Source organism: Ambystoma mexicanum, chromosome 3q (genome assembly GCF_040938575.1).
Source record: "Ambystoma mexicanum isolate Mex_15411 chromosome 3q, UKY_AmexF1_1, whole genome shotgun sequence".
NCBI lineage: Eukaryota > Metazoa > Chordata > Amphibia > Caudata > Ambystomatidae > Ambystoma > Ambystoma mexicanum.
This window is the reverse complement of record NC_090926.1, coordinates 1,276,588,234-1,276,608,556: the sequence shown is the minus strand read 5'-3', so window position 1 is coordinate 1,276,608,556 and position 20,323 is coordinate 1,276,588,234. Positions and strand designations below refer to the sequence as shown.

Sequence of the window (20,323 nt, the reverse complement as noted above, 5' to 3'; positions counted from 1 at the left end):
CCCTAGTCTAAGCCTAATGCACACATGGCCAGTTCCCCTAGTCTAAACCTAATGCACACATGGCCAATTCCCCTAGTCCAAGACTAAATGCACACATCGGCATGGCCAGTTCCATCAGCAGTCACCCATGTCGAAGTATAAATGGACACTTGCCCAATCACCCTAGTGTAAGCCTAATGCACACATGGCCAATTCCCCTAGTCTAAGCCTAATGCACACATGGCCAGTTCCCCTAGTCTAAACCTAATGCACACATGGCCAATTCCCCTAGTCCAAGACTAAATGCACACATTGGCAATCACAGATGTCAAAGTATAAAGGAACACTTGCCCAATTACCCTTTTCTAAGCCTGACGCACACATGGCCAATTCCCCTAGCCCAAAACTAAATGCACACATCAGCAGTCACCCAAGGCGAACTATAAAGGGACACTTGCCCAATCACCCTAGTCTAAGCCTAATGCACACATGGCCATTTCTCCTAGTCCAAGACTAAATGCACCCATTGGCAATCACGGATGTCAAAGTATAAAGGGACACTTGCCCAATTACCCTATTCTAAGCCTGATGCACACATGGCCAGTTCCCCTAGTCCAACACTAAATGCACACATCAGCAGTCACCCATTTTGAAGTATAAAGGGACACTTGCCCAATCACCCTAGTCTATGCCTAATGCACACATAGCCATTTCCCCTAGTCCAACACTAAATGCACACATCGGCAGTCACCCATGTCGAAGTATAAAGGGACACTAGCCCAATTACCCTACTCCAATTCTAAGTGCAAACATGGCCTAGGTCCCAGTCTAGGTGAGTCCCAGTCTACGCGAGTCACGTGGCCAGTCCCATGTGCAAGACTAAAAGCACATCTCATCAATAGCAATGTCTAAGTATAAGTGCACACTTGACCAATCACCCATGTCCAAATCTAAATGCACATTTGGCCAATCCCTAGTACAAGACAATAACCCTTGTCCAACCCCAACTGCACACATGGCCAAAAGCCCTACTGCTAAGTGCAAACATGGGCCTAAATGCACACAAGTCCAATCACCCATGTCCCATTCTAGTCAAGGTTGTGCACATATGGTTAGTGAGCCCAGGCCGTGATGTGCACTCAAGGAAGAGGACCTCTGCCATGTTGCATACTTTTGGAAATTAACTTCATACCGTGCTGTGCAAACATGGAGCGCGGGTGGGCATGTCAGGGGCATTGGTGGAAGAGGAAGCCAAGCCAAGATGAGACTAATTGGGAGGTAGCCCAAGACCTGTCACCTAAGGACCCCATGACAATGGCCGTTGTTGGACTGCACCCATAGTCCCCTTCCTGCCCCAGTTTTCACTTACCGTCAGTTGCGAGGTCAGGGTCTGCAGATCCTCCTGGAAGCCCCTCAGAAAGTAGCCTTCCACAGCCAGCCCTGCCAAGGCCAGGAGGACCAGCAGAAGCAGCGCGGGCTGCAACAGCGAGGACCTCTTCTTCTCCTTCACCACAGGGGCACTGTGCGCATGTCCTTCCACCACGAAGACCGAAGGGTACACGACTTTGGGGTCCATTCTGGTGCTGACTGGTGCTCAATGTAAGTATGACCCGGCTCAGATGGATCTGGAGGTGGCCAAATGCTGCTGTAACGGTGGTAGAACAGCGCGTGTACGATCTGAACAGGAACTATCCTAAACAGTGGTGGAAATGAGCTGGAACTGCCTAAGACGGTACTAGCGTTGAGTAGGAACTGTATCCATTGGAGTCGCAGCTGATTGGGCAATACCTCTGGCAGAGTCAGAGCTGGGCGTGTTGTCAATAATGGAGAGATACTTGAGTAGAACCAGTCTCAGGTGGAGTAGATACTGTCTCCAGTGGATCCCCAGTGGGTGGAAACTGACACTGATGAGGATAGAGCAGAGGATTGTCTCCAAGCATCAAGAGATGGGTAGGTTTGATCCCCAATGGAATCTCGGTTGAGCAGGCGTTGCCTTCGGTGGGAGAGCCTTTCAGTAAATGCACCCTAACAGAGTGGGAGCAGCGTAGGACCGGCCTACGGTGGAGTTGGAGCGGAGTAGCCAATGTTTCGTGGCTGTCCTCTGTGCCGGGTTCAGGGATCTGGGCAGGTCCGAGGGTGCCGCTGGCTGAAGGCTTACCAGATTCAAGAGAAGGGGGCGTGCTCGCCAGTGGGGGCTTCCAGTCTTCTGAGAAATGAAAGCTTGACACATTCTGTGAGCAGCAAACCCACACACACTCCCCCGCCAGCCTCTGCACGCAGTGTCCGGCAATTCATTTCAACTGACTTACTTCTGAAGTCGAAGCAAAGATGAAACTGGGTGTGAAAGCCCGCCCTCCCCTCCCAGTGGGGGAGGGAGTGTTACTGCTTTTAAAGAAATCAGTGGTGCTGTTTAACAGGTATGATTTCAACCTAAAGGGCCAGCTCCCAGTCACATGTAAAGCCTCAGCGTGGGGTCCCAACACAAGCAGTGCTGCAAGGGTGCCCTACACACAGTGCCTTCACCATCAGTTGCCCTTTGTGTGGATTGTGCAATCCTATTTCTGTGTGCCCCACTGATGTGCGTTCCTTGACTCTATCTATTTACAGCCCACCCTCACCTGAAAGCAGAGGGGCGATGTACAATAGCATAAAACAATACACATAATTATATATGTGCACAAAGATATACAACAACACAATAAAACAACATAATAACTACCAACAGTTTAAAGTAAGATAAGACTTTTTAAGAATATGCAAATCAATACGGTAAACCATATCACAAAGCCACTTAGCATTTACAACAATGGAACTATCATTTAAAAAAAATACTAGGACCTAGTCTTGACAAGTACATTATTAAAGCGTTTCTGCCTGCAGCCTCTTCTAGTGGGTCCTCCTCATAGGCTTAGGGCACGATTCATGGAAATGTGCGCAGAAATCCGGCAAGGGATGCGCGCCGAGAAGAACATTGCGCTAGCCTGCATGCAGAATAAAAATGCGCGCCCCACGTTTTCATGGAATATTTGCGCAAATTAGCCCGATTTGCAAGGCGTGGCCGGAACGCCCCCGACATGCCCACATGCAAAGTATAAACAGACAGATCAACTACCTTTGCACTCACCCCGTGCACGAATACACACACCCTTCTAACGGTACGTGGGGTCCCGCACAAGCAGACTTGCATCTCGGGGGCCCTGCTGTAACTGTTCCTGGCACCCCAAAAACTTCTGTATGAAAAATCATAACCCGGCCTAAATTCTAAAAATCTGCGTGCGAACCCCCATAAACCAGTCCTTCGCCCCGCTACACTGCTTACGCGCACCCCTAAGTTACATCGGAACCCCAGTTGAGTACACGCACCCCAAAATCCGACATGCAACCCCACATCCGCGTTGCAAATCCTATGTGCAAGTGTACTTATGCATGTATTCGGATGGCAGATTATATGAAGGACTTGCATGGCCATTTCCCTGCCAAGAGGTTGCGTGTTCGAATCCATGAAAATGAAATTACTTGTGCCAAACAATTGTGGGTGTGCGAGGGACTGCCTACAGGCTTTTTTCCCCATTTTTGGTGTTCCGCCCCTTCCCAGCCCTCCCGAGAGGATAGCTCAGGGGCAACATACTCGCCTTGGAAGCAAAACGACACAGCAACACCTTCGATCCCTGGGTCCATGCTTAGAAACCTCTGGGTATTAAGCACGTTATAAATAACCAATCATGTCATGTCGCTGTGCAAGTCACGCCGAGTATCGCACAAGACCCTCGACAGCGCGCACACACATGCCGAGCCAGCGCGAACTCCACGCAAGTCCAGGAAAAGTACTGCGCATTCGATTCCATGAATCGATGAAGGCGGATTTGCACGCTGTTGCGCGCTCAAGTTCCATGAATCGGGCCCTTAGTGTGAGACACAGGTGTACAGAGTCGAGGTCAGGAAGCTTCTGAGAAAGATGAGAGAGATTATCTAAAACAAGTGCATTTGAATTCAGACATGAGAATGGGCAGGTGAACGGGTGAGCACCCGTCACGCACCCTCAGCACATCAGGGTAGTCCTGCAGAACACCCCCTCCCTGGCCTTGCGAGGTCAGAGCAGGACAGAATTATAGAGAATATGTATGTGCAGAGCAGCGCACCTACTACATTTGGAAAGCCAACAACACTGTGTGCCGAATTCTTAAAATAATGTCAGAAAAAAGATAGTGCATAGCGTATTTATTGCAAGAAATGCTTGTCAGCAGGTCTGGTACTCTAAACGTTGCCTCTTGGACATGTTAAGTTATTGATTTTATGGCCAATATCCTTAGGCAGTTTTTCCTTTCGATAAAAAAACCTTGTTGATCATGGCACAAAGGTGACATGCAGAAAAATAATTCATGACGTTAATCAGGGGTGGGTTGGCCCATAGGGAACTCTGGAGATTTCCTGGTAGGCCTCTTGCCCCTGCGCAGGGGTGGACTGGCCTGTAGGGAACTCTGGAGATTTCCCGGTAGGCCTCTGCACCCTGGGCAGGGGCGGACTGGCCTGTAGGGAACTCTGGGATTTCCCGGTAGGCCTCTGCACCCTGGGCAGGGGCGGACTGGCCTGTAGGGAACTCTGGAGATTTCCCGGTAGGCCTCTGCACCCTGGGCAGGGGCGGACTGGCCTGTAGGGAACTCTGGAGATTTTCTGATAGGCCTCTGCACCCTGGGCAAGGGCGGACTGGCCTATAGGGAACTCTGGAGATTTCCTGGTAGGCCTCTGCACCTTGGACCTCTTGTGTGGTAACCTATTTTATTTCCCAAATGTTCTTATAGGAAAAGGGTTGGGTTTGCTGAAAATGTGTAATATGGGGCCACTTTGAAAATGATTTCCAGGTCCCCTTTTGGTTCCCAGTCCACCCCTGTCATTAATGTCATCAATCTTCCATTTCCCCTGCCTGCTTTGGATGGAATGAGCCATCATATGGCGCGAGGATGCGGAGAGGGCGGAGCCGGCGACGCAGAAAGGGCATTGTGTTGGCCGGATCCGATGCCCGTCATCCACGCCGGATGCACCGTGTGGCCTATCGCGAGACTCGTCCTCTCGCGGAGTCACGTCTGCTTGCTCCATTATCAGTCACCGAAAAGAAACGGGCTGCCCCTTTCCATTCTCTCCGCGGTGTGGCGCTAGACTGACATCGCACGGCCACCACATGCGCACTGCCACCACATGCTCATCAATGAATGCAGCAGTGCTGTGGCGGGGCCAGTGCTGTGGCGGGGCCAAGGCTGGCCTCCCCTGCCTATCACCAGAGAAGCCCAGGTCCAAATGCGTCACAATAAAGAGACACCCCTGCACAGAGACTCTCAGGGCGAGAGAGGGGGTGTGAGAGAGAGGGCGAGGAGCATACTGCCGTGCGCCATGAATGTCATACACTGACCGCACGATGTGCTCTGCACCATCACAGCAAGGCATGCGTCCTCTGCACACCACTGAGAGCCCTCAACTGCACCATCATCAGCAAGGAATGTGTCCTCTGCACACCACTGAGAGCACTCCACTACACCAGCAAGGAAGGAATGCATCCTCGGCACACCACTGAGAGCCCTTCACCGCACCAGCAAGTAATACATCCTCTGCACACCACTGAGAGCCCTTCACTGTCCTTTGCACACCACTGAGAGCCCTTCACTGCACCACCACCAGCAAGGAATGCGTCCTCTGCACACCACTGAGAGCCCTTCACCGCACCATCACCAGCAAGGCATGCGTCCTCTGCACACCACAGAGAGCCCTTCACTGCACCATCACCAGCAAAGAATGCATCCTCTGCACACCACTGAGAGCACCCCTCTGCACCATCGCTAGCAATGAATGCATCCTCTGCACACCACTGAGAGCCCTTCACCGCACCATCACCAGCAAGGAATGCGTCCTCTGCACACCACTGAGAGCCCTTCACCGCACCATCACCAGCAAGGAATGCGTCCTCTGCACACCACTGAGAGCCCTCCACCACACCATCACCCGCAAGGAATGCGTCCTCTGCACACCACTGAGAGCCCTTCACTGCACCATCACCAGTAAGGAATGCATCCTCTGCACACCACTGAGAGCCCTCCACTACACCATCACCAGCAAGGAATGCGTCCTCTGCACACCACTGAGAGCCCTTCACTGCACCATCACCAGCAAGGAATGCGTCCTCTGCACACCACTGAGAGCCCTCCACTACAGCATCACCCACAAGGAATGCGTCCTCTGCACACCACTGAGAGCCCTCCACTACACCATCGCCAGCAAGGAATGCGTCGTCTGCACACCACTGAGAGCCCTCCACTACACCATCACCAGCAAGGAATGCATCCTTGTGATGCTGGAAATGAATCGGAGGGACAGGGCCTCCGAATCCATGGGCCTCATTACACGGATGGCGGAGAACCATGGCGCTATTAGCGCCATGGTTCATGCCGGTAAAATACTGGCACCACCTTGGCGGAAAGGGGAATTATCGCCCCATTCCAAGGTTGGCGGGGCGGTAATTCCCCCTTCCACCATTGCCCTTCCCCATTCCCATTTTTGCCCCATATGGCATAATGGGAATGGGGAAGGCGCTAATTACGGTACCGCAAATTGCGGTAAAGTAATTAGCTCCCTGGGTCCCTTTGCGGGATGGTTTTTAACGCCTGCAAAAAGCAGGCGTTAAATTCCCCAACCTGAAAAGGGACCTCGTAGTAAGGCGGTAAGGATTTACCGGTACCGGTAAAATACCGGTACCGGTAAACCCTTACCGCCTACCGTGTAATGAGGCCCCATGTCCTTTATTGCTTTATCATGTATGTTCTGTCTTGTTTTCCATGTGGGAGTTCATGTGGGACTCCCCTCCTCCATAGGAATCACATTCAGTACTCCTGTAGAGCTTTCCCTAGTGTCCCTTTGGGCCTAGGACCAGTACGCAGAAGTACTGGTGACAATCCCAAAGAACGCCCGTCGGTTTTTGAGAAGTGTCCTCTTGAATGGCCAGCCTTCTACTGGTTTGAGAGACACTGGCGCGAGCATGACAGTGGTGGACAGGACCCTGCTCAAGCCTGAGGACTATGTAGGTGCTCCTCATACCAGATTAGCTGGTGGGTCTCCCAAATTATCGCTTGTAGCCTTAGTCAACATTACAATTGGAGACAAGACACCGAAGCTTCCTGTCCAGGTTCAGGACAACATGCCTGCTAACATTTTGTTAGGAAATGATTTTGTGGAAATGGGGTTGATCTCGGATGGTCTACCCATGGCTGCTGCAGCGGTCACCCGATCACAGGTCACACTGTGTCCGGCTGCGAGTCCGGTACCCTCGGCGATGGGGAAACCCAAGGCACGAAGAAGGAAGAGCAAGAAGGACGCCTCTTTGAAAGGGACCCCTTCTCTTCCTGCTGCTCCTGCAGCACCCATTGGGATTCTTTTCCGGACGGGCTGGATCCAGTGATAAACCCAAACTCAACTCCTGAGGGAGATGAGGCAGAAGACCCTCCTGCGGAGAGGTGCTCAACCTGGAGGACCACCCCGACCTTCAATGCCTTTTAGCTGAAGGGGACCCTCCCGGGCAGACTTCTGTAAGGGTCAGAGAGAGTGCCACTCTCTCGAGCGTCTGAGGAAACAGGCCCTGTCCCAGGCACAAGAAGGGCCCAGGACCTTCCGGATATATTGGGAGGGTGAGCTCTTTGTTAGTGAGTCCACCTCCAGATGTTGGTGGTACCCCAGGTTTACAGGCCCTTCCTACTGCAGTTGGTGCATGAGGTGCCCTTGGCTGGTCAGCTCGGTACCAAGAAGACTAAACAGATGCTCTCTGCCCATTTCTACTGGCCCCGGATGGGAGTAGAAGTGGAGTCCCACTGCCGGACCTGCCCAACTTGTCAGTTGTCTGGCAAGACTGGAGGCAGTGTCATTGCCCCACAACAGCCATTGCCAGTGGTTGGCACACCATTTGAGAGGGTAGGCATCAGAATTGTCGGTCCCTTTGACCCTCCCGCTTCAGGGGGACATTGGTTCATCCTGGTCTTGGTTGATCATGGCACCAGGTACCCTGAGGCTATACCACTTCGGACTATTACTGCCAAGGTGGTTGCCAGGGCTCTCATAGGCATTTCCACCTGTGTTGGATTCCCTAAAGAGGTTGTCTCTGACAGAGGATACAACTTCATGACAAGTTACATGGATGGTCTGGTTGGGAGATTTAATAAAACTCTCAAGGGCATGCTGGGTGCTTTGGAAGAGCCCCTTAGGAGGAAATGGGATCTCCTCCTGCCATGCCTGCTGTTTGTTTACAGAGAAGTATCTCAAGAGGGTGTTGGTTTCACCCCATTTGAGTTGCTCTTTGGCCATCCAGTGAGGGGGCCGCTTGCCTTGATCAGAGAAGGTTTGGAGGCCACCCCTCCAGGTCCCACCAAGCAAGTGGGGGACTATGTGTTAGGCCTCAGACGGAGGATGACACAGATAATGGGTCAAGCAACAGCGAATCTCAAGGCCAGCCAGGAAGTGAACAAGTACTGGTATGACCTTAAAGCCTTGCAAGTGGATTGGACTCCTGCACAGGGGAACCTTGTGATGGAGCCTACCAAGCCTCGAGCTTTCGCAGATAAGTTGACTGGACCCTTCAGGATAATCTCCAAGATGGGCGAAGTCAACTATCTGGTTGACAGGGGAGTCCCTGGTGTAGCCTCTCAGGTATTCTATGTTAACAGGCTCAAGCCTTTCCATAGGCGAGCCAAAGTCTCATGTCTCTTGCTGGCTTCACAAGCAAGAAGAGGATGAGAGTGTGCCTCTTCCTGATTTGCTGCATAGCAACCCTCAGGATGGCTCAGAGGAGTGAAGGCATCTCTCTCACGATCTGACGACAGAGCAGCAGAGGGCCTGCAGGCTTTGCTCCGGCAGTATGCCTCTCTGTTCTCACTGACGCCAGGCCTTACACTGTGGTGTAGGCACAAAAATGACACTGGTGACAGTGTGCCTGTCAAAAGCAGGTGCTACCGTATTTCAGATACAGTTAAGATCCACATCCAGGGTGAGGTCACCAAGATGTTAGATCTGGGTGTTATTGAACCCTCAACCAGCCCCTGGTCCAGTCCTGTGGTCCTTGTCCCCAAGGCAAGTTCCCAGGCAGGTACCAAGGATTGGAGGTTCTGTGTGGACTCAATGCCGTCACCAAAACAGACGCGCACACATTGCCCAGGGCTGATGAGCTCAAGGACACCATAGGTGCTGCCAAATTTGTGAGCACCTTTGACCTTACCTCAGGCTATTGGCAAATAGCTTTGATGGACCATGCCAAGGAAAAGACTGCGTTTTCAACACCTGAGGGGCTCTACCAGTTTAGAGTCATGTCTTTTGGGTTGAAAAATGCACCTGCCACTTTCCAAAGTTTAGTCAATCATGCGCTCAATGGGCTGGAGGCCTTTTGTGTGTCCTACTTAGACGACATCGCCGTCTACAGTTCCACTTGGAAGGAGCATTTGACTCACTTGGACAAAGTGTTGCAGTCCTTGAAAAGCGCCCGATAGCTCCGGAGAAAAACAATGTATCTTTGTCTTGAGGTAGGAGGGGGTCAAATCCAACCTCACCCCAGTAAGGTACAGGATGTACATGACTGGGAGACTCCCACTACTCAAACCAAGGTGAGGGCCTTTTTGAGCCTCACTGGGTATTATCGCAACTTCCTGGTGGACTATGGAACCATAGCTGCCCCTCTGACAGCTCTGACTTCGCCCAAACAACCAAGCAAGGTTAATTGGCCGGAAGACTGTCAGAGAAACTTTGTTGGCTTGAAAGAAATTCTGTGTAGGTCACCTGTGTTGTGTGCGCCTGACTGCAGCAAACCCTTTATCGTCCAGACAGATGCCTGTGACACCGGAATTGGAGCTGTCTTGTCCCAGTTAGATGACAAAGGGAGGGAACATCCTATCATCCTCATCAGTAGACAACTCAAGGGTAGAGAACTTAGTTGGGCTACTGTTGAAAAGGAATGTTTCAGTATAGTTTGGAGCCTCAGGCGTTTCAGGCCCTACCTTTAAGGGTCTACCTTTAAGGTCCAAACAGACCATAAGCCCCTTAAGTGGCTTATGCGAATGAAGGGGGAGAACCCGAAACTGCTCAGGTGGTCCATTAGCCTGCAATGGCCAGACTTCACCATAGAGCATAGACCAGGTAAGAGTCATGATAATGCAGATGGCCTTTCCTGAAGATATGTTGACCGTCTGGATGAGAGCGTCAATCTCACGGGAGATTAGACACCCTAACCTCAGTCTGTGGGGGTCGACTGTCATGCTGGAAATGCATTGGAGGGACAGGGGCTCCAAATCCTTGTCCTTTATTGCTTTATCATGTATGTTCTGTCTTGTTTTCTGCGCAAGAGATTATGTGGGACTCCTGGCGGTGCAGCTCTTCCTGTATTTTTTTTGGTGAACAGACCCTTGGGATACCCTTATGGCGACCATGCATGGGAGCATGACCCTGTACTCCTAGTGTATGTTTTTGGGCATCTGTGTGTGGCCCACAGACCAGGATACCGGCTGGGGGCAGCTCTGTGCTGAAGTGACAGGTGCCCTGAGCGTCCTCCATTTTGGGATGCCCAGGCCCTGTCATTGGAATCAGTGGATTCCTGATAGAAAACACGATGGCCCCTGTGGCGTCTTGCTTTCTATCGCCTGTTACCTTACATTTCCCGAAGTCCCGGGAAGCCCTGACTCTGTCCCTTCCCCCTGACTGGGTGTTGGGTGGAAGTTCCATATATGGTGTTGTGGGGAAGTCCAGGCCAGACTGACTGGCGCCTTCCCAATGACTGTAGGTTGTAGGTACGCCCATGAGGTGGGACCTGGGTCAATGGATTGGGTGACGAATACGCATTTTGTGTTATGGGTGTCTAGTATCTGGTGTTTGATACAATGACTGAGACAGCCCTGCCTGAAACTGGTATGAATGCAGTGTGGAGTGCTGAATGGCAGTGTGCTAGTCTGAATGCACTGTGCGCCTGATTGGCTGACTGACTGCCTGAATGCACTTCCTGAATGATTGGTTGACTGAGTGTGACCCAGCAGGGTGAATGGGAGATCAACAGTATATCTGGGGGCCTCTCACTGCTAGAAATCGCTCAGAAGCTGAGGTAGAAACTGACATCGAAACTGACATCGAAACTGACAGCGTTCAGAAGCTGAAGTAGAAACTGACATTGAAACTGAGGCTTAACTTTGAATCCCACTGGAAGAAGAAGAACTGCTGCTGCTGTCCTTCGCTAATCTGAAAGCTGCTGTGCCTTCAAGGAACTGATCCAAGAGAGGACCTGGCTAGGAGAGCTCTCCCCCCGAGCTACGAGGGACCATCGTGTACCAGCTGATCTTTGCCAAAGCTCCCTGGTATAAATGTAAACACAATAGGTGTGCCCCAATGTGCGTGTGTGGGCAAGGGGCAATTAACATGTTCGAAACAAGGAACCAAAAGAGGTACCCACGCTGATGACAGTAATAATTTCTGTTGATTATTTAAGTTGAATCTTCATGTTAGTGTAGGGTAAGTGCTTTCAAAGAAAGTCACGAGAACAAAACCAAGAAAAGATCCTAAAAGTACACACAAGAAATGTATTACATGAAACACATTTTTTTGATAGTTCAGGTTACTTTTTACATACATTAAAAAGGAATCTCAGAAGAAAAAAAGAAACATAACGCACAACATTCATCATAAATACATAAATTCACCAAGAGTGGTGTATACATTAGAGAGATAAATTGAATATTTTATATTTTTCAACAACTAAATTGGTGAAAAAAAGGGGTCCATGCAGGAAGGAAATGATTCCTGTAGACTGAGTGGTACCTGGGTGTATATAAAATTCCCCTGGTAACGGCGAAATTTTTCAAACAATTTTAAATAATATGGTTATCTGCCAACGTGTAGGAGAGATCAAGAAATTGTTCCCAAAGTACTTCCAGGTGGGAGGGGAACAAAACACATGGAAAACACGTTTCGCGTGCAAAAATTGGCATCATAATTTAGGGCCTTCCTCAGGGCAGGAATGATGTGGTGTGGTAGATATCTCCTATATATGCATGGAGGACAGGTGAAAACCATGGAGCTACTATCCCGGTATATTCGGAAGCTTGCACTACTAGGAGGTGCAGCCGGAGGGTTGGGACCAGGACTGGTGTTTCCGCTGACTGTGCGGGGGGTGAACGAAGAGAAGTACCGGACAGCCGACCACCGTCGACGACGGCCGTCACCGACTGGAGCCGCCGTGCTCCCTTTGCCTAAGAACATTTGAACCAAGGACTCACTTCTTCATCATTGTCGACCGCTTTTGGCCTGCCGCAGAAAGTCAAGGCCGTCGATGACAGAGGAGCATCCGCCAGTGGGTTTCCCGCCACGCGAAGACCGCAGAGACGCCGGACGACTCGATGCCCTTGCTGGGCCAAAGTTCATCAGTATCTCTTTGAGGATACGAACACTTGTCGTCGAGGTGCCCCGCACGCCTCTGCTTGCAGGACGTTTTTGACCGATCATCAACGGGCACCGCAAGAACTGAAGCTGCTACCGCAACATCAGTGTTCACCCTTTTTCTTCACCAAATCTTAACGACCCGTGGCTCCTGCCTGAAAGGAAGTGCTCTCAAGAAGGGCCCGTCGACAACTCATCGAAGAACTCTACGTAACCAGGTACTTTGGGGTCGTAGACCTATTTAGAAGGAAATAAGACTCTTGAGAACACCATATGGACCGGCTTGTACGATATATCTTTATTTACAGGTTGCCCAGGTGGGGCGATACTCATACAGAACTGTGACTTAGTAGCTATAGTATTGTTCTGCCTCACTGTTCTAACCAACTGTTTTTCTCCTAAGTCTATCGTTGGTTCACTGGATTTATTGATTTGTGTGAGATTTAAACTACGTCTAGTTAATGCACTTTAAAGGAATAAAACTAATTGGGGTACCACGTAGAACTGTGTATATATTTGCCATTGTAGATTAACGGAACACAAAGTGAGTTATTGTGATTGTGTATATAACCTTTAACCTTAGTTATATAAAGACTGTATTTTAACTAATACAGTGTGTGGACATTCCTTTGTGGGTGCTTAAGGACTACACTGTACTTAAGAACAAGCCTGCATCACCTCCTGAGAAGCTAGGCCTTGATTGCTCGACCACAATACCAATAATAGAGAATCTTGGCTGGGGTCCTCTGTGCTTCTCCTCTGCCATATAGAGAGCAGGAGTACAGACACCCCCCTCCGGTGCTTTACAGTCCTCTGCACACCACTGAGAGCCCTTCACCACACCATCACCAACAAGGAATGCATCCTCTGCACACCACTGAGAGCCATCCACTGCACCATCACCAGCAAAGAATGCATCCTCTGCACACCGCTGGCAGCCCTCCACTGCACCATCACCAGCAAGGAAGGCATCCTCTGCACACCGCTGAGAGCCCTCCACTGCACCATCACCAGCACGGAATACATCCTCTGCACACCGCTGAGAGCCCCCCACGGTGCGGAGTTCGGCGTTGAGTTCAGTCAGCCCCAGTCTGTGCTACTGTGGAGTCCGTTTTGCTTTTTTGTATTGAGAGGAGCTGCACGACTGAATTGTGTACTACCACTTTAATTCTACAAGACTGCCTTCAAAAGCGAACTTCCGGCGCAGAGCGCGGAGCGGAGTTCGACGTTGAGTTCAGTCAGCCCCAGTCTGTGCTACTGTGGAGTCCGTTTTGCTTTTTTGTACTGAGAGGAGCTGCACGACTGAATTGTGTACTACCACTTTAATTCTACAAGACTGCCTTCAAAAGCGAACTTCCGGCGCGGAGCGCAGCGCGGAGTTCAGCGTTGAGTTCAGTCAGCCCCAGTCCGCCCCTGAACACGCAGAAAGCGCCTGATGGAGTCGCAGCCGTCTAGTGACCTCGAAGTAGTCCTTACTGACGTTGGCCTGTATACACGTAATCGACTACACCAGCTGAAGCTGAAACAAGCGAAGGCAGTAAACTCGAAGGTAAGCGATCAGCATCTCATCGTAAATGTTTCTTCACAACGTTGTAACACCAAGCCTGCAGAAACGTTTGTCACCCCGGCTTCGGGCTTAGCCATGGACCCTGACAGGTCTCTTGAAACGATCCCTAAAATGTCTTTGGTTGCGGCAAATGTTGGAATTGCAGCCCGAGATCGATTAGAGGAAGTCATGGCTCCAATTTTACCCTCAGTTTTAACGCCAGTAACTGATACCGCAACCACGAATGTAATTATTGCGGTGAACGAGGTGGATGAGGCGATCCTTCCTAAAGGCGGAGACAAAATGGTCTCCATTATTCTAACTCACCCACCATCTGAGTTACAGGAGAGCTTCGCGCATGCTAAGCAATAATGGACAACTTACTGCCGAAAAGCTCGCCACCACCATCAGTTTACCTCGATGCCTCGGATGCCACATTTATATTTGACATAACTGATGCTGATTTATTGGCTATGCGGTCACCGACAGACGGCATACAAACAACGCCTATACTGCCCTTGGTGCAACAGAGTCCTGACACGCAGCGGCAAAATCCTACTATGCTTGGCGCAAGATCGCCAATCGAAGAGCCTGCAAAAGGGATGTTGAGCAGATACCCCGCGAAATGCAATGAGCTTAAAAAAATACAGAAGCAAGCGAAAATAACATGACAGTATCTAAAGCAGTCAAGGTATCTCCGAAGGTGAAACTAGACGAGGCCGTAGACAAAAGAGGAAAGGACGGCGCCCAGACTCTAAACGAATCCCGTAAAGTGGTGACTGTAGGCACTACCATGTCCTATGATGTAGTGGCGCGGGAAGCTCATCTGGCTGAGCGACTGAAGGCTGACTTTGTGCAAATGCGCGAACGTCTGAATGAAAGCTTCGCAAATAAACATGAATTTAAATCAAGCAAACAACGGAAAGCAAGTACCTTAATCAAGGAAGCGAACCATCCCGTAAACAAATCCTTGATGCTAAATGAATCAGCACCTGTGGCGCGGCTAGTTAATCTGGACATAACAGACGGTGAACAAGCTTCTTGTCAGAAAAACATCGATATAGGCCTCTCTTGCAGTAGAGAGGAGGCGCAAACACCAACAGGAAAAGACTTAGCTGACGCAGGTCCCTGCCACTCTCCCATGCATAGACACTCGGGGGAGTCGATTGAAGCAAAAGGAAACATTTCCATTGCTGCTGGATTGCAAATACACAACAACGTGTTGGCAGCCACATCCATTGCCTTAATGCCGTTCATGAAGTTATACGAGGCATTGAATGACACCTTACGTGATCAGAATTCTTTACTTTGTTCAACTAACATCAAACTGATTGAATTGGAAAAATTCAACCAACATCTGGGCCGCTGCCTTGACTTGGAAGCAGCCGCTTCTCACGAATGGCACTCTCGTTTAAATGAAATAACGAAAAGGGAATCACACGAGAAAGTCGATCTAAGTGAGGCGATTGTTGAATGTACGAAGTGGATAAGACACAATGTGGCAGTACAACCGCGGGGTTGTCAATCCGCAAATAAGTGCACCTGCCAACGACCCAGTAAAGATGTTCTCAGTATGCCACAACGCAGTGTGCCTCAAAATCAACGTCTGAACACGGTTAAGCCATTCGTCGCTGAAAACCTAATGGAACTCAACAAATCTACCAACAATAGTGACAGGGTAAATAATAAGAAAAAAAAAGGGGAGAATGATACTTCCCAGTTAAATGAGGGTGGAGTCAGTGAGAGCGTAATGCAGCTGTCTGTATCAAACGAATTGCCGAACCCGCAGCAGTCTATATCTGAGCCATTAGTTGTACACAATAAAAGTACACCGGAAATTACAGAACCAGTTGCTCAGCAAAATCCTCAAGTCCAGGCAGCACTAGCGGAACCAAACGTTTCCTTTGGGATTTTTTCTGGACCAGCGAAATCAATTACATCAACAGCTGCAAATCCAGCATTGCTGAAGAAAAAACAAACTAAACCAGGGAAAACCACTTCAAAAGGTCCCGCACCAAAAAGATTACGGTCAAATGAGGCAAAGAAGTTCATTAGAAACTTGACAACTCCTCCTGCCAAGAAGTCGCTAAAACCACTGCGGCGGTGAATGCTCAGGGAAAGTTGAGTGCCTGTAATAACATCAGCAAGGCACCTGTAAAAAGCACGCAGATTTCTGCAAAGCGAGGACACGAAGCCTCTACCTCATCGAATGACAATGATATCAACAACTCAACATCTGTGTGATTTATCCACATATTCAATCGATGATGAGGATGCACTGGTAAGTAGCAAGAGTGCGACCGATCTCTGTCCAGTGACTACCCCAGAGTCCGCAGCTAAAAGGGAGCTGAATAAGAAAAAACAACGGTGTAGCCTCGAACAGAAGCCATATAGATATCTAGCAGCACTAAGAGAAAACAGATCGCAGGCCACTGCCAAGGAGTCACCGCGGGCAAGAAGAAAACCAGCGGAGCCGACTGAATCCAATTTAACAAAGCTCAATCCGAAACAAACAGTTGCACAACATCAAAAACAAATGCAGCTAAAAGTGAAAGAAAGAAACTCTTTCCGAGTGTCAGCAAACTCAAGCTGGTAAAAATTGGAACTAGAAAACATCCTGGAGGAAAAGAATGAGGTAAACCTCAACAGAGCAAATGTAATGAGACTATTGCATTACATACCAGCGTTACGCAACACAAGATCCGACGACATTGCTATTGTTAAATACAAATCCGAAGCAAGATCAGATTGGGTAATTCTTCACATGAAGTCAAAGAAACTAGCAAGACCGTTAATTGAAGCCAAGGAGGATCTATTGTTCTTTGGCTTCGACTTATCCATATGCGAAGACCAGCAGCCACAAAAAACCTCACCGGCCGCCAACAATCGCAATGTCTTTACCAACAAATCGAATCGAGCTGATCTGTGGAAAGAGCTGAAACATCAGTCTGATCCTCCAAGCGACTCAAGAAACCTTGGCAAAGATGTGTAGGACCACGAAGGGTCAAGAAGCTTGGCCCAACTATTAACACCATGGAATACACGCGGATTCGCCCACCTGTTCCAAGAAGGATGCTCCAAGCAGATTAAAAGCGCTATAATTTGTCTGTAATAAACTTGGTTATGCGATGCACCTGTGAGTGATGGTTACTCTGTATTTTTAAACGCGGCCGGGAAAAATCTTTTCGGCCGTCTTTTTTCTGGTTTAGTAACCATGATAGACAACGCAGCAGGATGGGAAGTTATAAGCTCCTCCAACCCCAATCTCTTTGTCCAGGCGCTAATCCTGGAACGAAGAAATGGAAACCTAATGAACAAAACCAAACAACATTTGCTGATTATAAATACCTACTGGAACCCGACAATAATAAGTGATTCTGCATACTTAATAGCCATCACTTCGCAAATAGACGATTGTCTAGTTGCCTTTGACGATCCATTCATTCTGGTATGTGGTGATTTGAACTACACTTGGTTTAACAATGCAAAAGTACGCAACACCTGTGACAGGAGCAAAGTCCCGACGGAAACTGCAGATCGAGGCACCAAGTGGGAATATGAACTAGCTCTACTCCATTGTGTGATGCTAAATGGCTGCACTAGAGGCGACATCCCAGCAGGAGACACTTGGCAGCATGGAGATTAAAAAAAAATCTCGATTACATATGGGTATCAGAAAATCTACACACTTACATTGCAAAGCTATCAATAACGCAATCTACAAAAAGCAATCACAATGCTTTGGTCCTATATTGGGACATGCAGAACAAAAAACAGCCGAGGTACAAAACTCCTTTAAGCATCAACAATGCACAAAACAGGTTGCGAATAAGTGCCAATCAAATCGACAACCTGACAGCAGACCTCACCCAAATGAACATGAGGGAATTGAAAGTCAACTACATGTCACTGCTGATGCAATTCACCTCGTGCGCCCACAAGAACAACTTGAAAACATCAAAAAATAAATATCTTTTCAGCCCAGTGCTAAGCGAAGCGAAGACAACGCTAAAAAAAAGACCTGAGGCTGTTAAAGAGAGCAGGCAGAATAAATCTAAACCATCTGATTGCCAAAAGATGCCTTCGTTACAGAAACTGGTTAAAGTCTTTTAATCGGATGCGGTTACAAGAACAAGCTGAACACATTCTACTGCTAATAATTCCGAAGGACAGCCGAAACATCTGGCAAATCATTAATACCGGCCACCTAAAACAGGTGTTTGCACTATCAAATGGTGTAAGTGCAGCATGCTGGGTAAAGCATTATACCAACGTTTTTAACATCCAAAACGCAGAAAATATCCCATTGTAACACTTGTACCTTGTAATTGGAAAGTAACCGAATCACTGGCAGACATCGAAAATGCCATTCACCATCTAAAGACCTCGCGAGCTGCGGGACCTGATGGCATTTCAAATTCAATGTTAAAAGCAAACAAAGAGAACTGGGCAAAATTCATCAATGTACTATTCGATCAAATTGCAGCAACGTCGAAAATTCCTAATTCATGGTCAAGCGCAGTGGTAGTTCCAGTCTTTAAAAAAGGCAACCGCGAAGATCCAGTAAACTACCACCCAGTAGCGCTACTGGATACAATGGGGAAAATATTTGCCTCTTTTCTCCAGAAGAAAATTGTAAAATGGGCTGAAAATGCTAATATAATCGATGAAAGGCAAACGGTTTTCACGAAAGGCGTTGGTGTGGAGCTGAATTTGCTACTGCTAAATATGGCGAAACTGGACGCCCTACGACGCAAGAAAAGACTGTTCCTTGCATTTGTTGACCTGAAACAGGCGTTTGATAGTATTAGTCGCGAGCTCCTGTGGAAAAAACGTATAAGTTGGGGGTGTTCACACGACCTACTGTCACCGCTGAAGGCACTGTACCAGCATCAGAGTGCGTCTAAACGCTGAAGGAGCCTTGTCTGAAAATATAAAAACAACCAAGGGAGTAAAACAGGGCTGTCCTTTGGCAGGTCTGCTGTTTAAACTCTTCATTGCCGACCTTCCACTTGCGCTCACAAAAACAAAGGGCCTCATTACGACCCAGGCGGTAAGTTACCATGGTGGTTGGCGGACTTACCGCCCCATTCCGAGGTGAGTGGGGCGGTAAGTCCCCATTTACCCATTTACCCTTCCCCATTCCCATTTTTGCCCCATAGGGCATAATGGGAGTGGGGAAGGCGTTAATTACGCCACCGTAAATTACGGTGGTGTAATTAACAACAAGGTCCCTTAGCGCCATGGATTTTAACACCTGCTAAAAGCAGGTGTTAAAACCTCCATGGCGCTAAGGGACCTCGGAATCAGGCGGTAAGGGTCGGCGCTGTTTACGCCACCGTAAACCCCTTACCGCCTGGGTCCTAATGAGACCCAAAGGCTTTTCCAAAACTCAATGGAAAGTCCATAAGCCACGTAATCTATGCAGACAACGTGGTACTACTTGATTCAACCGAAATTGGGCTCCAAAGGTTGCTGGCGGCATTACAAGCCTATCTAGTTGCAAATCAACTAGAAATAAATGTAAAAAAATCCCAAGTCATCACGTTGGGCGCAAAAACAGGCACCAAGAAAAACTTCTTCACGTGGAAGGTGAAGGATGAGCCCTTGGCCAAAGTTGCTGCTACCCGCTACCTGGGAATTTCATTTAACATCTCAATAATAGAATGGAGTTGGATCAATGATATGACGTCTCGAATGAAAATTTTTGCACAACAAGGAACAAAACTACACGCAAACTATGGGCTTTTTACTCTACAACCTGTATTAACTTTCTATCTACAAAAAGTTGCTCCAGCAATATGTTTTGGAAGCGAAGCAGGATGGAACATCGATGCCAAACTTTGGCCCACATTGGAGGGGCTCTTTTGGAGAAAAATACTGAAACTACCACAGAGTACTCCCATGGTCGCAATAAGACACGAACTCGGTCTTGATTCACTATATTCCATTGTACTGTGGAAATCAATAACAGCGTTACGTAAAATGCGCTTACCACCGACAGTGAAACCCTACCAAATATTGAATGAAAGAAGCCACGATCCATCAGCCTTCCTATTAAACAGCTTGGAGGAGAAATTATTAGCTATTCTAGAGGCGGCAGATATAAGTATGTCTCTTGTGCTGCAAATTCCGCAAGTGGCTAAAGTCAAATTCAGGCAATGGAATTGGATAACAAATATAGAGAAACGCAACCAGTTCACATCAGCAATTGACTTGGGAACCTCGACTCATAAAGTGGGTGAAACACTGAGGTATCTCACCAAATTCCCTTCCCGTTACCATTGGAACCAGTTCCTAAGACTACGATTAAACCTCTACTCCACCAATGATGTTTTAATGAGAAGAAAAGACTCGGGG

At 48.7% G+C, this 20,323-nt stretch overlaps 1 protein-coding gene across 1 annotated transcript in view; it reads right to left on the bottom strand.

Annotated features, from left to right (window-relative positions):
- The window catches only part of TNFSF14 (TNF superfamily member 14), a 221,901-nt gene extending 219,635 nt beyond the window's left edge, over positions 1–2,266 (bottom strand). Inside the window, exon 1 of the mRNA XM_069604333.1 lies at positions 1,349–2,266. Coding sequence (XP_069460434.1) covers positions 1,349–1,555 — 207 coding nt within the window. The 5' untranslated portion in view covers positions 1,556–2,266. The remainder of the gene's footprint in view (positions 1–1,348) is intronic.
- Positions 2,267–20,323: the final 18,057 nt, after the last annotated feature.